Raw genomic sequence first — 15,323 nt, forward strand, 5'->3', positions numbered from 1 at the left:
CCTCCAGCTCCACACTGTGTTATCTCTGACTCCAGCATTGGCAGTTCTTACTATCTCTGAAGAGAGATATAGACAGGTTAAGTGACTGGGCACAAACTTGTCATATGGAATATAATATAGGAAAATGTGAGGTTATGCACTTTAACAGTAAGAATAGAGAAACTGCATATTATTTAAATGGAGAAAAGACTGCAGGACACTACAGAATAGAGAGATTTAGGAGACCTCATCCATGAATCACAAAAAGCTAATATCCACATTCAGCAGGTAATAGCGAAACAACTGGACTGTTGGCCTTCTTCATTTCAAAGGGAATGGAGTATAAAACTTGAGATAACAAGGTGTAGAGCTGGATGAACATAGCAGGTCAGGCAGCATCAGAGGAGCAGGAAAGCTGACGTTTCGGGTCTGGACCCTTCTTCAGAAATGGGGGAGGGGAAGGGGACCCTGAAATAAATAGAGACAGCCGGGGAGAGGCGGATGGAAGCTGGATAATGGAGCAGATAGGTGGAGAGGAGCCTCCTTCACCTGTCCATCTGAAGTATATTCAAGGCTGGGATAGAAAGATATGTAATCCGTAAGGGAATCAAGGGTTATAGGAAAAAGGCAGGTTGACAATTTTTAGATCAACCATGATCTCATTGCATGGTGGAACATACTCAATGGTCTTGAGTTCTGCTCCTGCATCTTATGGTGTGAAGTGTGCTACATTAATCCTAGGAATAAGTACTGAAATAATTTTAAAAACCAATTGAATTCTACAATAGAAGTACATTAGGAACGTTTCTAGATGGATGAATGGACAAGGTAACATTCCTTCGCCTGTAATTATCTTACATTCTGGTGCCAAGTTGTAGCAAAGATAGGATTTGGTTTTGAATTATGAACAAAGTATAATATGAAATTTCTCACTTGCTTCATTCCAGATGTGCTGCAGATGATGGGGCGTGCAGGCAGGCCTCAGTTTGATGACCAAGGCAAAGCTGTGATATTAGTTCACGATTTGAAGAAAGACTTCTATAAAAAGTTTCTCTATGAACCCTTCCCTGTTGAATCAAGGTGAGCTATAGTTACAGAATTACTTCCTTCTAGTGTTCACATCTGGACACTTGGCATTTTTATTTACTATTGTTTTACATATAATTTGTCTATCTGCTGATCTTACACCTTGCAGTTCTGCGAAACATGGCAGTGCTGCAGAATAGAATTCTTTCCCAGTGTCCATCCCAAAGTCTGTGTGAACAGTTTAATGAAAACATACATGAAAGCTCCTTCAACATGACCTGAGAAATATGTTTCAAACCCAGGGCATACTTGCATGTTGTTGCCTGCACCAACTATTCTGTCTGCCCCCTCTGAGGTATATTTAACAATTCACGAGTGCTTCAGTTTTAGCAACAAAATTAGGCAAAATTCAGTTCACTAAGACCAGCCACCTCAAGCTAAGGAGATTTCTGCCAGCATTTTTTTTTACCAAATCCCAAGGTAAAATGATAGAGTGCACCTACTACCTTCTTCCTAGCACTTCTAAATTAAGTTAACTTTTGTACTAGTCTAAGTAGTCACCAGAGATGCAATTATGTAGGAAAAATACAAAAATCTTGCTGGTGGTAATAGAGCCATGGATAGTTCTCTAACCACTCACTGTACATAAGGCAAAACTTATTTTAAAATGCCATTTTAATAATCAGTCTTGGAATTGAGTCAGTTTAGTTGCCTGATTTCAGATTCCACAATTCATAAATCTCTAAGCACATTTTTAGAGTTTATAGAAAAACATACGTAATAAACAGACTGTCCCATCTAATGGTAAATGCAACTCTGAAGGAGAATGCAGGCCAAAATGGCTAGACAAGTTGGCGTACACCACTCTACTCATGTACAGTGAAAAAAGTGTTAAAAGGTAATGGGATAACTGACAGTGTAGTTCTGAGAGAATGGTTATTTTTGAATGGATATGTTTGTTGCAACCAGTTACTAGTTTAGGAAAAAAAATCCAGGCCACTTGTGTTTTTGTCAATAATATTTGAACAGACAGTTGTAAATACAATACCTAATAGGATTACAATATGTGAAATTTCATGTTTTAAGGCTTTTAGTATAACAAGCAAAAATTAACATTGATTAAACATTACTTAATTTACAACTAATACACAAAACTGCAGGAAAGGCAATCCACCTATCCCTGAATTCTTAACACTGCACATTTATACATTTTTTCACATTCTCCACAGACATGTAGTCTTAAATTTAAAGCCCAGCTCTTCTTGATATTAACAGGATCCCTTCTCCATGCTTTACCAGTCTTGATCTTCCAAAGTGGCTGCACTGTCTCTAACTTTTTCAAAATCTTTATTTATCTGAACATGAGTTCCATCCCCAACAATGCTTCTTTTAGATGGTTAACCCAAAAGCTGTCCTTTTCGTCATCACCTACCGTGATTCTACTCCACCCTCCCCATCTCAATGCACCCAATGTTAAAGCTTTCAGTGTCTCTGATTCTCAGAATCTAAGAGTCTACTACAGTGAAGCTTGTTGCTTTTTCCATTATGTCCAGGTGTTGAAGCTCACACATGACTTTAAATAAGTTTTGACCTGTGCAATTGACCCATGACAACCTGATAAAGTGACATCCAGTACAAACTTCATATTATCCCACCTCTTTGTCCTCACCACTACCATCACCACCAACTCTGAGGCATTCTGTTTTACCTTAAAACGGATGTAAAAGCGTGTAAAATACAGCCATTTCATAAAGTCTGGCAGTCAAAGTTGATGCATTACTAATATGCATTCTGTACATTGCAGTTTATTGGAGGTACTTTCTGATCACATGAATGCTGAAATTTCTGCTGGAACTATTTCATCCAAGCAGGATGCCATGGATTACATTACCTGGACCTACTTTTTTCGGCGTCTTATCATGAATCCCAGGTCAGTAATGATGCTTTACTGTCTCAGATTTAGTTTGGTTCTGGCAAATTCTAATTCGTATATCTCCGTTGCATGGTTTTAAAATTATAATTTGAAACCTAGCACCAGCGTCATTTTCCACAACATCTTTGCCAAATTGATGAATTTTAAATTTAACTCTTGAGCACCGCTCTGATGTGATTTCCTTCGAGGAATGTGCAGTGAGTCAGCGTTGTTGTGAAGCAGACGAGGGAGGAGCACACAGTGGATCAGCATTATTGTGAAGCCAACTGAAGAAGAGAGAGGAAGAGCTTGTGCTTCTGAAACAGCACAAGAGAACAGCATCTTCAGAAAGAGCATCTGAGAGAAGGAACAGCACCTTCATAAAAAGCAGGAGAAGGAGCAGAGTCAGCAGTTTCTCAAACAACGTGGAATACTAGGCCAGATACATAATAAAGAGGAGATCGAACCTATGTGAGAAGGGCAGTGACAATGGCAGCTTAAAAATGGCAGGGATCTTCTTCAACTTATTTCTTCCTGTATGAGGCAGTGTGGGACAGCACAGGAAAACAGCTGGGAGATTGGTGGATATTTCTCCCGTGTCTTTCAATTGACAAATCGGTTTAAATCAGGAGGTGCCAATGTTCAGGACGTCTCTAGTGTGCTGACAAGGAACTTGGTGTGGGAGGGGAAAGATCCACATAGGTACCAACTAAATATATGCAGAAAAGTACAGCAGAAATTACAATCAGAGTAATAATGGTAAAAATTCAAAGTTTTAATGCTTTGTTTTAATGCATTCAGCATTTATAATAAGATAAAACTGGTCTTACAAATAGAAATAGATGAATGCTACTTGATAGATATTGCAGAGGGATGGCTCCAGGGTGGCCAAATACATCTATTATATTTCAATTTTCAGGAGGCATTTAATAAAGTGCCACACTTGACAGAGTAAATGTTGAGAAGTTAGTGCGGACATCTCGAATTAGAGAGCAGTTACAGAATAAGCAGTAGTGCCTGCAGATAATCTATAGGGAAGTGCAACTAGACTGAGACACCTCCAATAAAAGAGTATACAAGTGATGTGGAACCACAAGATGCTAGAAAAACTCAGCAGGTCAGCCAGAATCTGTGGAATGATGGAGAAATGGAGTTAATTCAAGTCAGTGGTACATGTATAGGCAGAGAGTCATGTCTGAACATTATTGTCTCAGGAGGTTCACAATGTTTGTCAGATGAAACCAGTCACCTGCAAATAACAACCTGATACCTACTGGATCTGATGGCCACACTTAACCAGTAGTTGTCATGGACACCATTGCCGTCAACATTTTTGCCTCCAACTTCCTCCAAGACCCATCATACATTTATGCCAGATCTCCCAGTCAGCAATGTGTAAATACATACACAAGTGACTGACAGGTTGCTTGCTGCGATGTAAATTTTGTCAACAATACCAGTCAGCATCTGCTTGGCTTTGTAGCTGTGGTTGGCATCCCACATAGTCATAGAGCATGGAAACAAACACTTCAGTCCAACTCATCCGCACTGATCAGATATCCCAATCTGACTTAGTCCCATTTGCCAGCATTTGGCCCATATCCTTCTAAACCAGTAGAACAAATTTAAAAGCTTTGTATGTAAATACACGAAGCATTTGAAACAAAATTAATCAGTTAATGGCACAAATAGAAACAAAAGGGTACGATTTGGTAGTGATTACTGAGACATGGATACAGGGAGACCAGGTCTGGGAATTGAATATCCAAGGGTACTCAGCATTTCGGAAAGATAGACTGAAAGGGAAAGGAGGTGGTGTAGCTTTGCTGGTAAAGGAACGGATCAGTGCTGTAATGAGAAATGACATAAGCACAGGAGATCAAGATATGGAATCAGTCTGTGTAAAAATAAGAACTAGCAAAGGGAAGAAGTACTTGGTAGGAGTAGTTCCACAGTGGGGCACAGTATAAACCAGGAACTATTAGAGGCTTGCAACAAAGGTGCAGTAATAATCATGGGTGAGTTTAACATGCATGTAGATTGGTTGAATCAAATTGGCGAGGCTGGCCTGGAAGAAGAGTTAATTGCATGTATTAGAGATTGTTTCTTGGAACAGTATGTTGTGGAACCAACCAGGGAGTAGGCTACTCTGGATTTGGTATTGTATAATAAAGAGAGATTGATTGATGACATCATAGTTAAGGATCCTCTAGGGAGTAGTGACCATAGTGTCATAAAATTCAAAATTCAGTTTGAGGGTAAGAAAGTAGAGTCCCACAGTAGGGTTCTGGAATTAAACAAAGGGAGTTACGTAGGCATGAGGACAGATTTGGCCCAAGTAGATTGGACAGGAAGGCTAAAAGGTAAGTCAGTGGAAGAGCAGTGGCAGTTGTTTAAGGAGCTACTCAATTCCTCGCAATTAAAATATATGCCAGTGAGGAAGAAAGATGATAATGGGGCTAAAAAAAATCCATGGTTAAATTAATAGGTCAAGGATGATATAAAGTCAAAAACTAAGGCATCCCATATTGCAAAGGCCAGTGGCAGGATGGAAGATTGGGAAACTTCCAAACATAAACAAAAGAATACTAAAAAAATAATAAAAAGAGCTAAGATAAACTATGAAAGAAAACTAGCACAAAATATCAAAAAGGAGGTGGCACGGTGGCTCAGTGGTTAGCACTGCTGCCTCACAGCGTCAGGGACCCTGGTTCAATACCAGCCTCAGGCAACTGTCTGTGTGGAGTTTGCACATTCTCCCCGTGTCTGGGTGGGTTTCTTTCAGATGCCCTGGTTTCATCCCACAGTCCAAAGATGTGCAGGTTGGGTCATTCAAAGTGATTATCAGTTCCCGATCAGTGCTGGCACTGTGGATGTGAAATGTGCTAAAAGGGTGTTTTACTGGTTGTAGGCACTGTGTTTGGCAGCAGTCAGTGAAGTTTGCAATATTGCCATTTAATGTGTCATCCAGTGCGAGAAAAGTCTAAGCCTGTATGCCACAATGTCTTCTTCTTTGGCTCTATGTCACTTGTGCTTTCTAATTACTCTTCTATGATTCCAAGTTGTTGCTGGTTTAGGCGGATGCTTTCACAAGGCACAGGCAGAGCAACACCAGGGACTGACACCCACAGGAAAAGCAGTCTTCCTCATCACTGGTGTAAAAACTTAGGTTTTTGCTTCATCTGTCATCCTGATTACAGGTGATCTCAACTGTGAGAGATCCAGCCATCCAAATATACAAGCTAACCAGAATACCAGGTATTTTGAGGGGGAAGGCGTAATGCACTTCCACATATGGTTTGCAGTTACATTATTAATGGATTCCAGATGGGAGATACTAGGAAAATATTATCTGCTGTAAGCACAATTCTCCTCATTATTTTAAAGGAAATTCCTATTAGCTAGGTTTTCCCCTGTAAACAAAACCTTTGCATAACTTTAAAAACAAATTCAGTGAAATCAAGACAATCCTTGAACATAAGAACAGGAGAATTACTGAATATTAACTGCTTTCACCCAATATTTCCTAGCTTTAGGTGAAAAAATCTCAGGTTTAAAATGAACCAATGATCTAACATCACTTTGGGGAAGAGAGTTGGAAACTTCATTTGTTAGAAGTGTTTTCTAATTACACTCCTTAAATTGATTTATAAACTGGTCTCCAGTCAATCAACTTATCCTGATCAAAACTTAGATTTTGCACAAGAACACTTGCCTTGATTTGCAAATACATCAATGGCATGAATTTATATTTGTTGATATTTTTTGCTTGGTTATCAGAAAACATTGATGTGTTTCATTTGCTATCATTCTGTGCGTTGTAATTTGTGGGTTTACCCTTTCCTTAAGATAATTCGATTTGAATCTCTTTGTTGGGATTTTTTTTTTGTTTTGGTGCTTTTAGCATTAACATTTTGTTTAATATTTAAATTTAAGAAACGAGGTTCATGACATAGTATATTTAGTACATCATTCTCGTTATCCATACATTAGCAATTTATCAATTTGCATCTCCCTCTTTTGTTCTATCTTCCGCCGTACCATTTTGAGACATGTCTTGGCCATGACACACCATTCTTCCTCTCTAAACCGTATTGCAGGTAAAACCACTGACCACTCAGCTTTCCTTCTTCGCCCCCTATCCTTCAGTTCTGTCATCCTCATCTTCACTTACCTCATAAAACTAACCTTTGACCCTCTATCTTTGCAAACTCAGACCTGCTACTTCTCCAAAATGCTTGAGTGTCACTTTCTGTCACAAGTCACTCCAATTAGACGTCTGTTCCCTTCAAATATCAAATCAGGCTCTTACCAATGTCACAAAATCACATCCTACTTGATTAGAACAGAAGTAAATTATCCTTTCTCTTCCACTTTAACAGTTTTCAACTTTTGAGAAAGCTTAGCTCGAAGTCTACTCCAATTGCTGTAATGACTCTTCAGCTAGGTTTTACTTCACTTATCAGTTTTGTTCGTCCCTCCTGTGGTAGTCGGACAATCTCCAAAAATCTGACTTTGGCTCTTGCTTTTTCTTATCTATATGCTAACTCTCAGCAGCATCATCTGAAATAATAGCATAACTTTCCTTAGGCAGACTAACAATAGCCAGCTGTACCTCTCTGCCTCTTGGCATCAGTGCTGTGGGCAGAATCCTATAGGATTGTGAACAGTGTGGCCTGTGGTGAGATTTGTAGCAGAATTGTATGAGAATTCTGGTGAGCTGTTTCTCAACATCAGGACCAACTTGCTGAATCCTTTATGCGTCTGCTGGCTAGCGAGGCAAGTTTTTCATTATACAGAGTCAAGTTGCCAGTTGAGGTGGACTATTGCTTGCTAAACACTTCATTACTAGCACAACTCACCTTATTAACATTCAGCTTCCAATCTTACTAAACACTCCAAACAAAGTTAATGTCAGAAATCTCAGCATTGAAGAGAAGGCCTACCTCAGTTTGCTACCTTGTCCCAAGAACCTCCATGTTAGACACAGGGTACCAGCATCTCAGGGCAGCTGCGTGGACCCTGGCCACATTCACCCCTGTGTACGGACATTGGCATTCAACATCTGCCAGCCTCCAAGAACCCTCAGCTCAGGCCCACTTATGCTCCTGCACTTCAGTCCTGCACCCTGGGCTACACGAGCACTATCTTTGTAATATTGCTACAAGGTCACTGTGTGCTCAGAGGCATGCACCCAGTTCATGGACTGGACTGCATCTTCAGGCTACATGCTTGTAGTCATAGTGCTTACTCACTCTGAGCCTGGCATCCCTGCCTTGCATTTCCTTGCCTGGTCTTTTTGCTTCTTTCCCCCTCAGCCAGACATACCAGTCTCTCGTACTGCAGTTTGCTGTGCCATTTGGCACAGTCATAAAACCAGAATGTTTGTCACGTTTTTAGCAATCCTCAGTGAAGCCAAGGGCGATGGCCTTGGTTCATGGGTGCCCAGCACAGATAGACAAGGACAGTATCCAATACCAGTCCAGAAGCTTGGCTATTCAGTCAGCCACTTGGATTGGTCAGGGTCAGGATGCTTTCCACATAAGGGATGAGGTTTTGCATCCTTCGTCCATATTGGGAGCTGTTTTACTCTTGGAATGAGAGAAAGGAAGATGTTAAGGGATATCAATGTTGTTAGCACAGCTGTTATTTTTGGTGCAAGTGGAGTTGGAGATGTCCCAAGTGACAACATATGCAGCACAGAGAGCAGGCTGGGTTAGTGAGTTTGGGGGTTGGAGACAGCAATAGTAAGAGTACTAGAGCATGACCTGGTGAGAGTTGGGTACAGTAATAGACATGGATTGACTGTGTGGTATCCGAAAGGGATGGCGTGTAACACTGGCGGACGGGAGAAGGTTGTTCACCCCCTTCCTACCTTGCTGTGCATTGCTCCAAATGGTTGAAACTGCACTGACCTGGGTGCCAACCTCAGACCACGCTATGAGGTCTGGTGTTGTGGCCTCCTTTGGTGGCCTGGAGGAAGACAACAATCCCATCTGTGCATCACTCCATCAAGCAGGAACTTCAGGTCCGTAGTCTGCAATGTGGGATGCAAAATTTTCCTTGTCTGCCATGTCCGGGGCAAATCTCAGAAACTGTGCAGGACAGTTCCAGCCTAACAGTGTTTCTCCAACTGCCTTTTAAAGTTAGCGCCACAGGACGGATGTCAGTCAAATCTAGGATATCTCAAAATAAACTACCTACCACACATCTCCTGATCTATTCAAGAAAGCCAGTTGAGGAATGATAGAATTAGGGCTAATGTTTACAGAATTAATGTTTATTTACATAATTACACATGAAAAACAAACACCGTCCAACACAAAAAAAATTATCCATCTTCTTAGAATTGTTACTTTAATCAACCTGATGATTTGCTCCTCATCAAACAGTGCCTTGAGTTTATAAATCTCATCACAGTTTTCAAAATCCTTCCTTGATCTCATCCCTTTCATCTCTGTAATATCTTCCCACTATGATTCCCCAAGGTCTAAGTGCTCATGATACCAATTCAAACCTCTAATATTCCCAACTTTTATAACTCCTTTAAAGCCCATGCATTCAGCTGCCTAAGTCCTAAGCACTGAAAACTGGTTCTATCACTTTACTGTAATCTCCATGAGATGGTTTATTATAGTAAGGGCACTACAGAAATATTAGTTTGTTTTCTCTCAAGTCCCAGACTACATTGAAACACAACAAATGATAAATATCCAAGAATATGTTATAACAGTATGTCTAAATTCACAATTCAGTTAGTCTAAAAATTAATACTCAGTCCCATTAAAGAGTATATTATAATTGATATCTGCACTATGTGTTATATACATCTATGGTATTTATAGATTTTTCTAAACCTACCTTGTGGAAAAAGTTTCACGTGCATCCTTCACATTATAAGGGGTGTTTGAGGAATGGGATCTTGTGCCAGTTATGTCACTTTTCTCTGATATTACTGATGCACAAATTCTTTTCGTCTGCCCTTAGAATTCTACACAATCTTTTGGAAATTATTTTAGTTTTAAAAATAAATTAGACTGGGGAATTAATCATAAGAAACCAGGAAATGGCAGGGATTTTTGAATACATATTTTGTATCTGTCTGGATAGCATAGAGGACAACATTCTCATGAATATTTGAAAACAATGGGCAAAAAGAAGGGAGAAATTTAAAGCAAACATTATCACTAACAATAAAGTTCTAAGAAAACTAATGCAACAAAGTTTCGTGGACTAGATACCTGCATCCTGGGGTCTTAGAGGAAGTAGCTGCAAAGGTAAAGGATGTATCTTCCAAAATTCCCTAAATTCTGGAATGGGAAACCAAACATAATACCTCTGTTCAAGAAAGGATGCAGACAGGAAGCAGGAAGTCTTAGCCAATTTGTCTAATCTCTATTAGTGGGAAAATGCTGGAGCCCATTGTTAAAAAGCTAGCAGCAAAGCATGTAGAAAATCATCATGCAATCAGACAGAGTCAACATAGTTTATATAAAAAAATAGTATTTGACAAATTTACAAATTCTTTGAGAATGCTTCAAACAGAGTAGATAAAAGAAGCTTTAGATGTGGTACACTGAATTTGAAAAAGTCATAGGATAAAGTAGCACTTAAAAGGTGCCTGCATAAGCAATGAGCTTATGGTGTAGGGGGTGATATATTAACATAGATAGAGAATTGATTAACTAACAAAAGGCAGAAACTTTGAGGTATATGTGCCATTTTCAGGTTAACATTCTGCAATGAGTGAAGTGTCACAGTGATCAATGCTAGAGCCTCAGCAATTTGCCTTCTATGTTAATGATTTGGGTGAAAGGACCAAATTTATTGCAGGTAAATAGCAAAGTAAGTTGTGAGGAGGACACAGAGTCTGCGTGAAGGGATATCAATAGGTTAATTAAGTAGGCAAAATATCGCCTGTTGATCTATAATGTTAGAAAATGTGAAGGTTATCCACTTTGGCAAGAAGAATAAAAAAGCAGTATATTATTTAGATAGAGAGAGCATGCGGAATGCTGCAGTGCATAGGGATCTGGCTATCCTTGTACATAAAGCACAAGCTATCATTCAGCTACAGCAAGTAATTAGGAAGTCAAATAGAATTTTGGTCTTTTATATTCCGTTCCCTTACAATAAATTAGGCTTTACAGCAACATTACAGAGCGTGAGACCTTGAATGCTGTATAACAGTTTTGGTGTCCTTTCTTAAGGAGTGATATACTTCCTAACAGTTCAGAGACAATTCATTGAACTGATGTCTGAGGTGAAAGGATTTTCATATGAGGAAAGGTTGAGCAGGTTGAGCCTATACTTATTGGAGTTTAGAAAAATGAGAGATGATCTTATCGATATATGTAAGATTCTAATGGGACTTGACAGGATTTATGCTATCATAAACCTAACACTGGGGACATAGTTTAAAAATATTTGGCCCCTTTTAAGATGGGAATGAGGATTTTTTTTTTCTCTCCGAGGATTGTTAGTCTTTGAAATTTTCTACCAGAGAGAGCAATGGATACTTGGCCAGTGAATATATTCAAGCCTGACAGAATTTTGATTAACAAGGGAGTCAAAGATTACAAAGGACATCAAGGAGGAAAGTGGAATTAAGGCCACAGTCAAGTCAACCATCATCAAATTGAATGCGATAGGTTTAGGTTTCAACTCTGAGTCAGAAAATTGTGGGTTCACACCATTCCATTTCAGGACTTAAAAAAACTTATGCCAGCAGTTCAGTGCAAAACTGAAGGAATGCTGCATTGAATTTCAGTAGGGGATTAAACCAAGAACCCATCTGTCTACTTTATGTGCAACAGTTTGAATACTTTGGAGAGAATTGATCAGCCATGATATAAATTCAAATCTTATTCTCCTTCCATCAAGGTATAGTAGCTTTGTGCCTTGAAGCACACAAAAAAAAGTTGTCTCCATAGAGTAAGCCCATTATTTTAGCTTTTGAAAATAACCTGAATAATAAGTTTGCAAATTGTATTTGACATGGTATTTTGGACATGGTATTTTGGACGTGGTGCACATCTTCAGTGGTAATTAATACACTTATATCATAAAAAGCCTTGAAGTGCTTTAAAATGAATTTAGGATCGAAATGAAATGATATATACAACATATGGACTATTGATTCATATTATATTTAAAAAACCCAAACTTACACCTACACACCCAGTGCAGATGTGTTAAACCTATCTTTAAGAATGTGCAGCAGATTTAAGACCAATTATGTGCTAATTCTAATGAGACTGCCTAATTATTCAGCCCAACACTCCATTGTACCAACAACAGACCCCCACTAATTAAAGCAGTATGTTTTGACTATTGATATTCCACAGACTTGCAAAATGTAAAAACTGTAAAATGCTAATTAATTAGAAAATTAGTGGACAATAAGATTTCCTTCCACTTTCTTATTCCCTTGTATCTATTTCCTCATTTTTTTTTCAGCAAAAACGTTTTTCTTTGAACTTTGGTCCCTACTGCCCTGCACTCAAGTTTGTGAACACATACATTTTCCTTACTTTCCCCAGTCAGTTCTTCTTTACTCCTGCTAGCAGAAGATCTGTGTTGCTGGTGCAGCACCACCTAACTCTGCATCTCAAAAGTCCTCCCAAGCACAGTAAACTGCAGACCAGTCAGCAGCGGTGACCTCAAAAGCTCATCACAGCCTCAGGCAGATCAAGGCTGCTCTATTCCAGCCGATGAGGAACTATGTCCATTTTGAGGCAGATGGGCCAGCAGATGCCAAAAGTGAATTTGGCTTTGCTGTAGCCGATCTATTCTCTCAGTTCCAGGAGTCATCAAATGAACGCACATAGCCATCATGGAACTGAAAACCCTCCTCAACAAAGGAGGGAAGTAGGAAGTAGAAAACTGTAGATCAGTTAGCTTAATGCCTGTTGTTGGGAATTTGGTGGAATCCATTATTAAGTAAGTAATAATGGGACATTTTCAACAGAAAGCAGAGAGTTTAGATAAATTGATTTTTCTCTGGTGGGTTGCCACAAGGTTCTGCCTTTGGGCCTCAACATTTTACAATTTATATTGATAACTTGGATGCGGGGATAGAAAGTACTGTAGCCAGATTTGCAGATGACCCTAAAATAAGTGGGAAACTAAGTTGTAATGAAGAAATACAATTATAAATGGATATGGATAGGTTAGCTGAATGGGCCAAAGTTTGGTAGATAGTATCTGTAAGAATGAGGTTATCCATTTTGGCTGGAAGAATAAAAAGGAAACTTATTATCCAAACAGAAAAGAACTTCAAAAATCCTTCAGTGCAGAGGGATCTGGGTGACCTCATGCACGAATTGCGGAAAACTAATCTGCAGATAAAGCAGGTAATAAGGAGAGCACATAGAATTTTGGCATTTATTGCTAAAGGAATGAAGTACAAAAGGAGAGAAGTGTTGTAGCAATTGTACAAGGCATTAGTGAGACTGCATCTTGAGTTTTGCTTACAGTTTTTGTACCCTTGCTTGAGCAAAGATGTAATTGTATGAGAGGTGGTTCAGAGACGGTTTGCTAGATCGATTCCGGAGATAAACAGTTTGTCTTATGGGGAGAGATTGAGCAGTTTAGGCCTTTACTTACTGATGTTTAGCAGAATGAGAGGAGATCTAATTGAGGTATGATGACACCAGGTTACAGTCCAACAGGTTTCTAAAACAGATGAGGAGGAATTACTTCTCTGAAAGGGTAGTGAATCTGTGGAATTCACTAGCACCAGACTGCGGTGGATGTCGGAACACAGAATAAATTTAAGGAGAAGATAGACAGATTTTTAAATCTTAACAGGATTCTTGGGAATGGGCAGGAAATTGGTAGTGAGGCCAAGATGAGATCAGCCAACAGTATAAAATGGTGGAGGAGGCTCCATAGGCGGAACTGCATTCTCCTGATCTTAGATCTTATGTTCCTATAACAAACCAGCCAGTCAGATTCCCAGATTCCACCTCATGAATGTGCAGCTGGTCCGTGCCAACAATATAGCACCATAGGACATAGGAACAGGAATAGGCCATTCAACCCTTCAAACCTGACCCGCCGCTAATAAGATTGCAGCCAATCTGGTTGTGGTCTCGGGAAGTGAATCTTTCAGGTCTTCACCCAATTCTCAGCTAACTGATGTGATTCCTTTGTCCCGTGAGATCCCTGGCTCCTGATGCTCATACTGAATCACAGGTGCAGACAGCCTGACAAACAAAGCCAGCTATTAACACGTGGCAATATTAAACATATTTTTGTCATCTTGCAAATACAGTTTCGTTGCCTTGAACGATCAAGTAGTATCCTGATGTCATTGGTGGTGGGGAAGCTGTTGGAGAAGATACTGAGAGACAGGATTTATTCACATTTGGAAGCGAATGGACTTGTTAGTGATAGACAGCATGGGTTGTGGGGGGAAGGTCATGTCTTACAAAGTTGATTGAGTTTTTTGACGAAGTGACAAGAATGATTGATGAGGAAAGAGCAGTGGACGTTGTCCGCATCCTGTGCCCATACCTTCCCACTCAGCTGACCAGCTGCATTCTTCTTTGTTCTTTTTTTTTTGTTTCTTCATTTCTCTTTTGTACTAAAATTCTTTTCTGCGGCTGCAGTGGAGGAAGGCAGTTGTGAGAGCCTGCTGCAGTGCTGGCAATGTGGTTCATCTGGATGTGAGTTCCTCGTGACCATGTTGGCCGCGGCTTTCTCGAATGCTTCATTGTCGGTGATTCAGTTGATCTGGTTCATTCCTCCTGGCGGCGGTGTGGTGCTGTAGCAGTGGCGACATCGGGCGGCCACTGAAGTCACGACTGCTTCAGCGTCAACAATTTGTCGGGTCCGGGCTATTCCACCTGGCTATGGCAGCAATGCAGCAACATTTTTGGTGTAGGTTTCAGCAGTGGCAGCTCGGTGGGTCTCCAGTCTGGAAATCTTGTTTGGCGGCCTCAGGCAGCTTCAGCGGCACTTCCCACAGCCACTTCAGAAACCCAGGAGCTGTGGAGGAAACAAAAGATGAGCTTTGTCTTAACTTTGCTTCAATTATTTCTTTTTAGGATTTCTGTAATTAAAATTATGGCGTATTATGGCGACTTATGCACATCTCACTGTATTTTCATAAATACAAGTGACAATAAATTGCTCTACTATGCTATACAACACATTTGATAAGGTACCTCATGGCAGGCTAGTACAAAAGGTAGCGTTTCGTGGGATCTAGAGTGTGCTGGCTAGATGGATACAGAACTGGCTTGGTCGTAGAAGACAGGGAGTAGAGGTGGAAGGATGCTTTTCAGAATGGAGATCAATAACTGGTAGTATTCTGCAGGGATTAGTGCTGGGACCTTAGACAACAAGGTGCAGGGCTGGATGAACACAGCAGGCCAAGCAGCATCATAGGAGCAGACCG

General features: G+C 40.0%; 1 protein-coding gene across 2 annotated transcripts in view; it reads left to right on the forward strand.

Moving 5' to 3' along the window:
- The window catches only part of ascc3 (activating signal cointegrator 1 complex subunit 3), a 494,022-nt gene that overhangs the window by 387,441 nt on the left and 91,258 nt on the right, over nucleotides 1–15,323 (forward strand). For both annotated transcript variants that reach the window (XM_048596924.1, XM_048596923.1), the window contains exons 33-34: nucleotides 927–1,059; nucleotides 2,810–2,935. In XM_048596924.1, coding sequence (XP_048452881.1) covers nucleotides 927–1,059; nucleotides 2,810–2,935 — 259 coding nt within the window. The remainder of the gene's footprint in view (nucleotides 1–926; nucleotides 1,060–2,809; nucleotides 2,936–15,323) is intronic.

The sequence above is a fragment of the Rhincodon typus genome, chromosome 5, assembly GCF_021869965.1.
Source record: "Rhincodon typus isolate 14 chromosome 5, sRhiTyp1.1, whole genome shotgun sequence".
In the NCBI taxonomy this organism is placed as follows: domain Eukaryota; kingdom Metazoa; phylum Chordata; class Chondrichthyes; order Orectolobiformes; family Rhincodontidae; genus Rhincodon; species Rhincodon typus.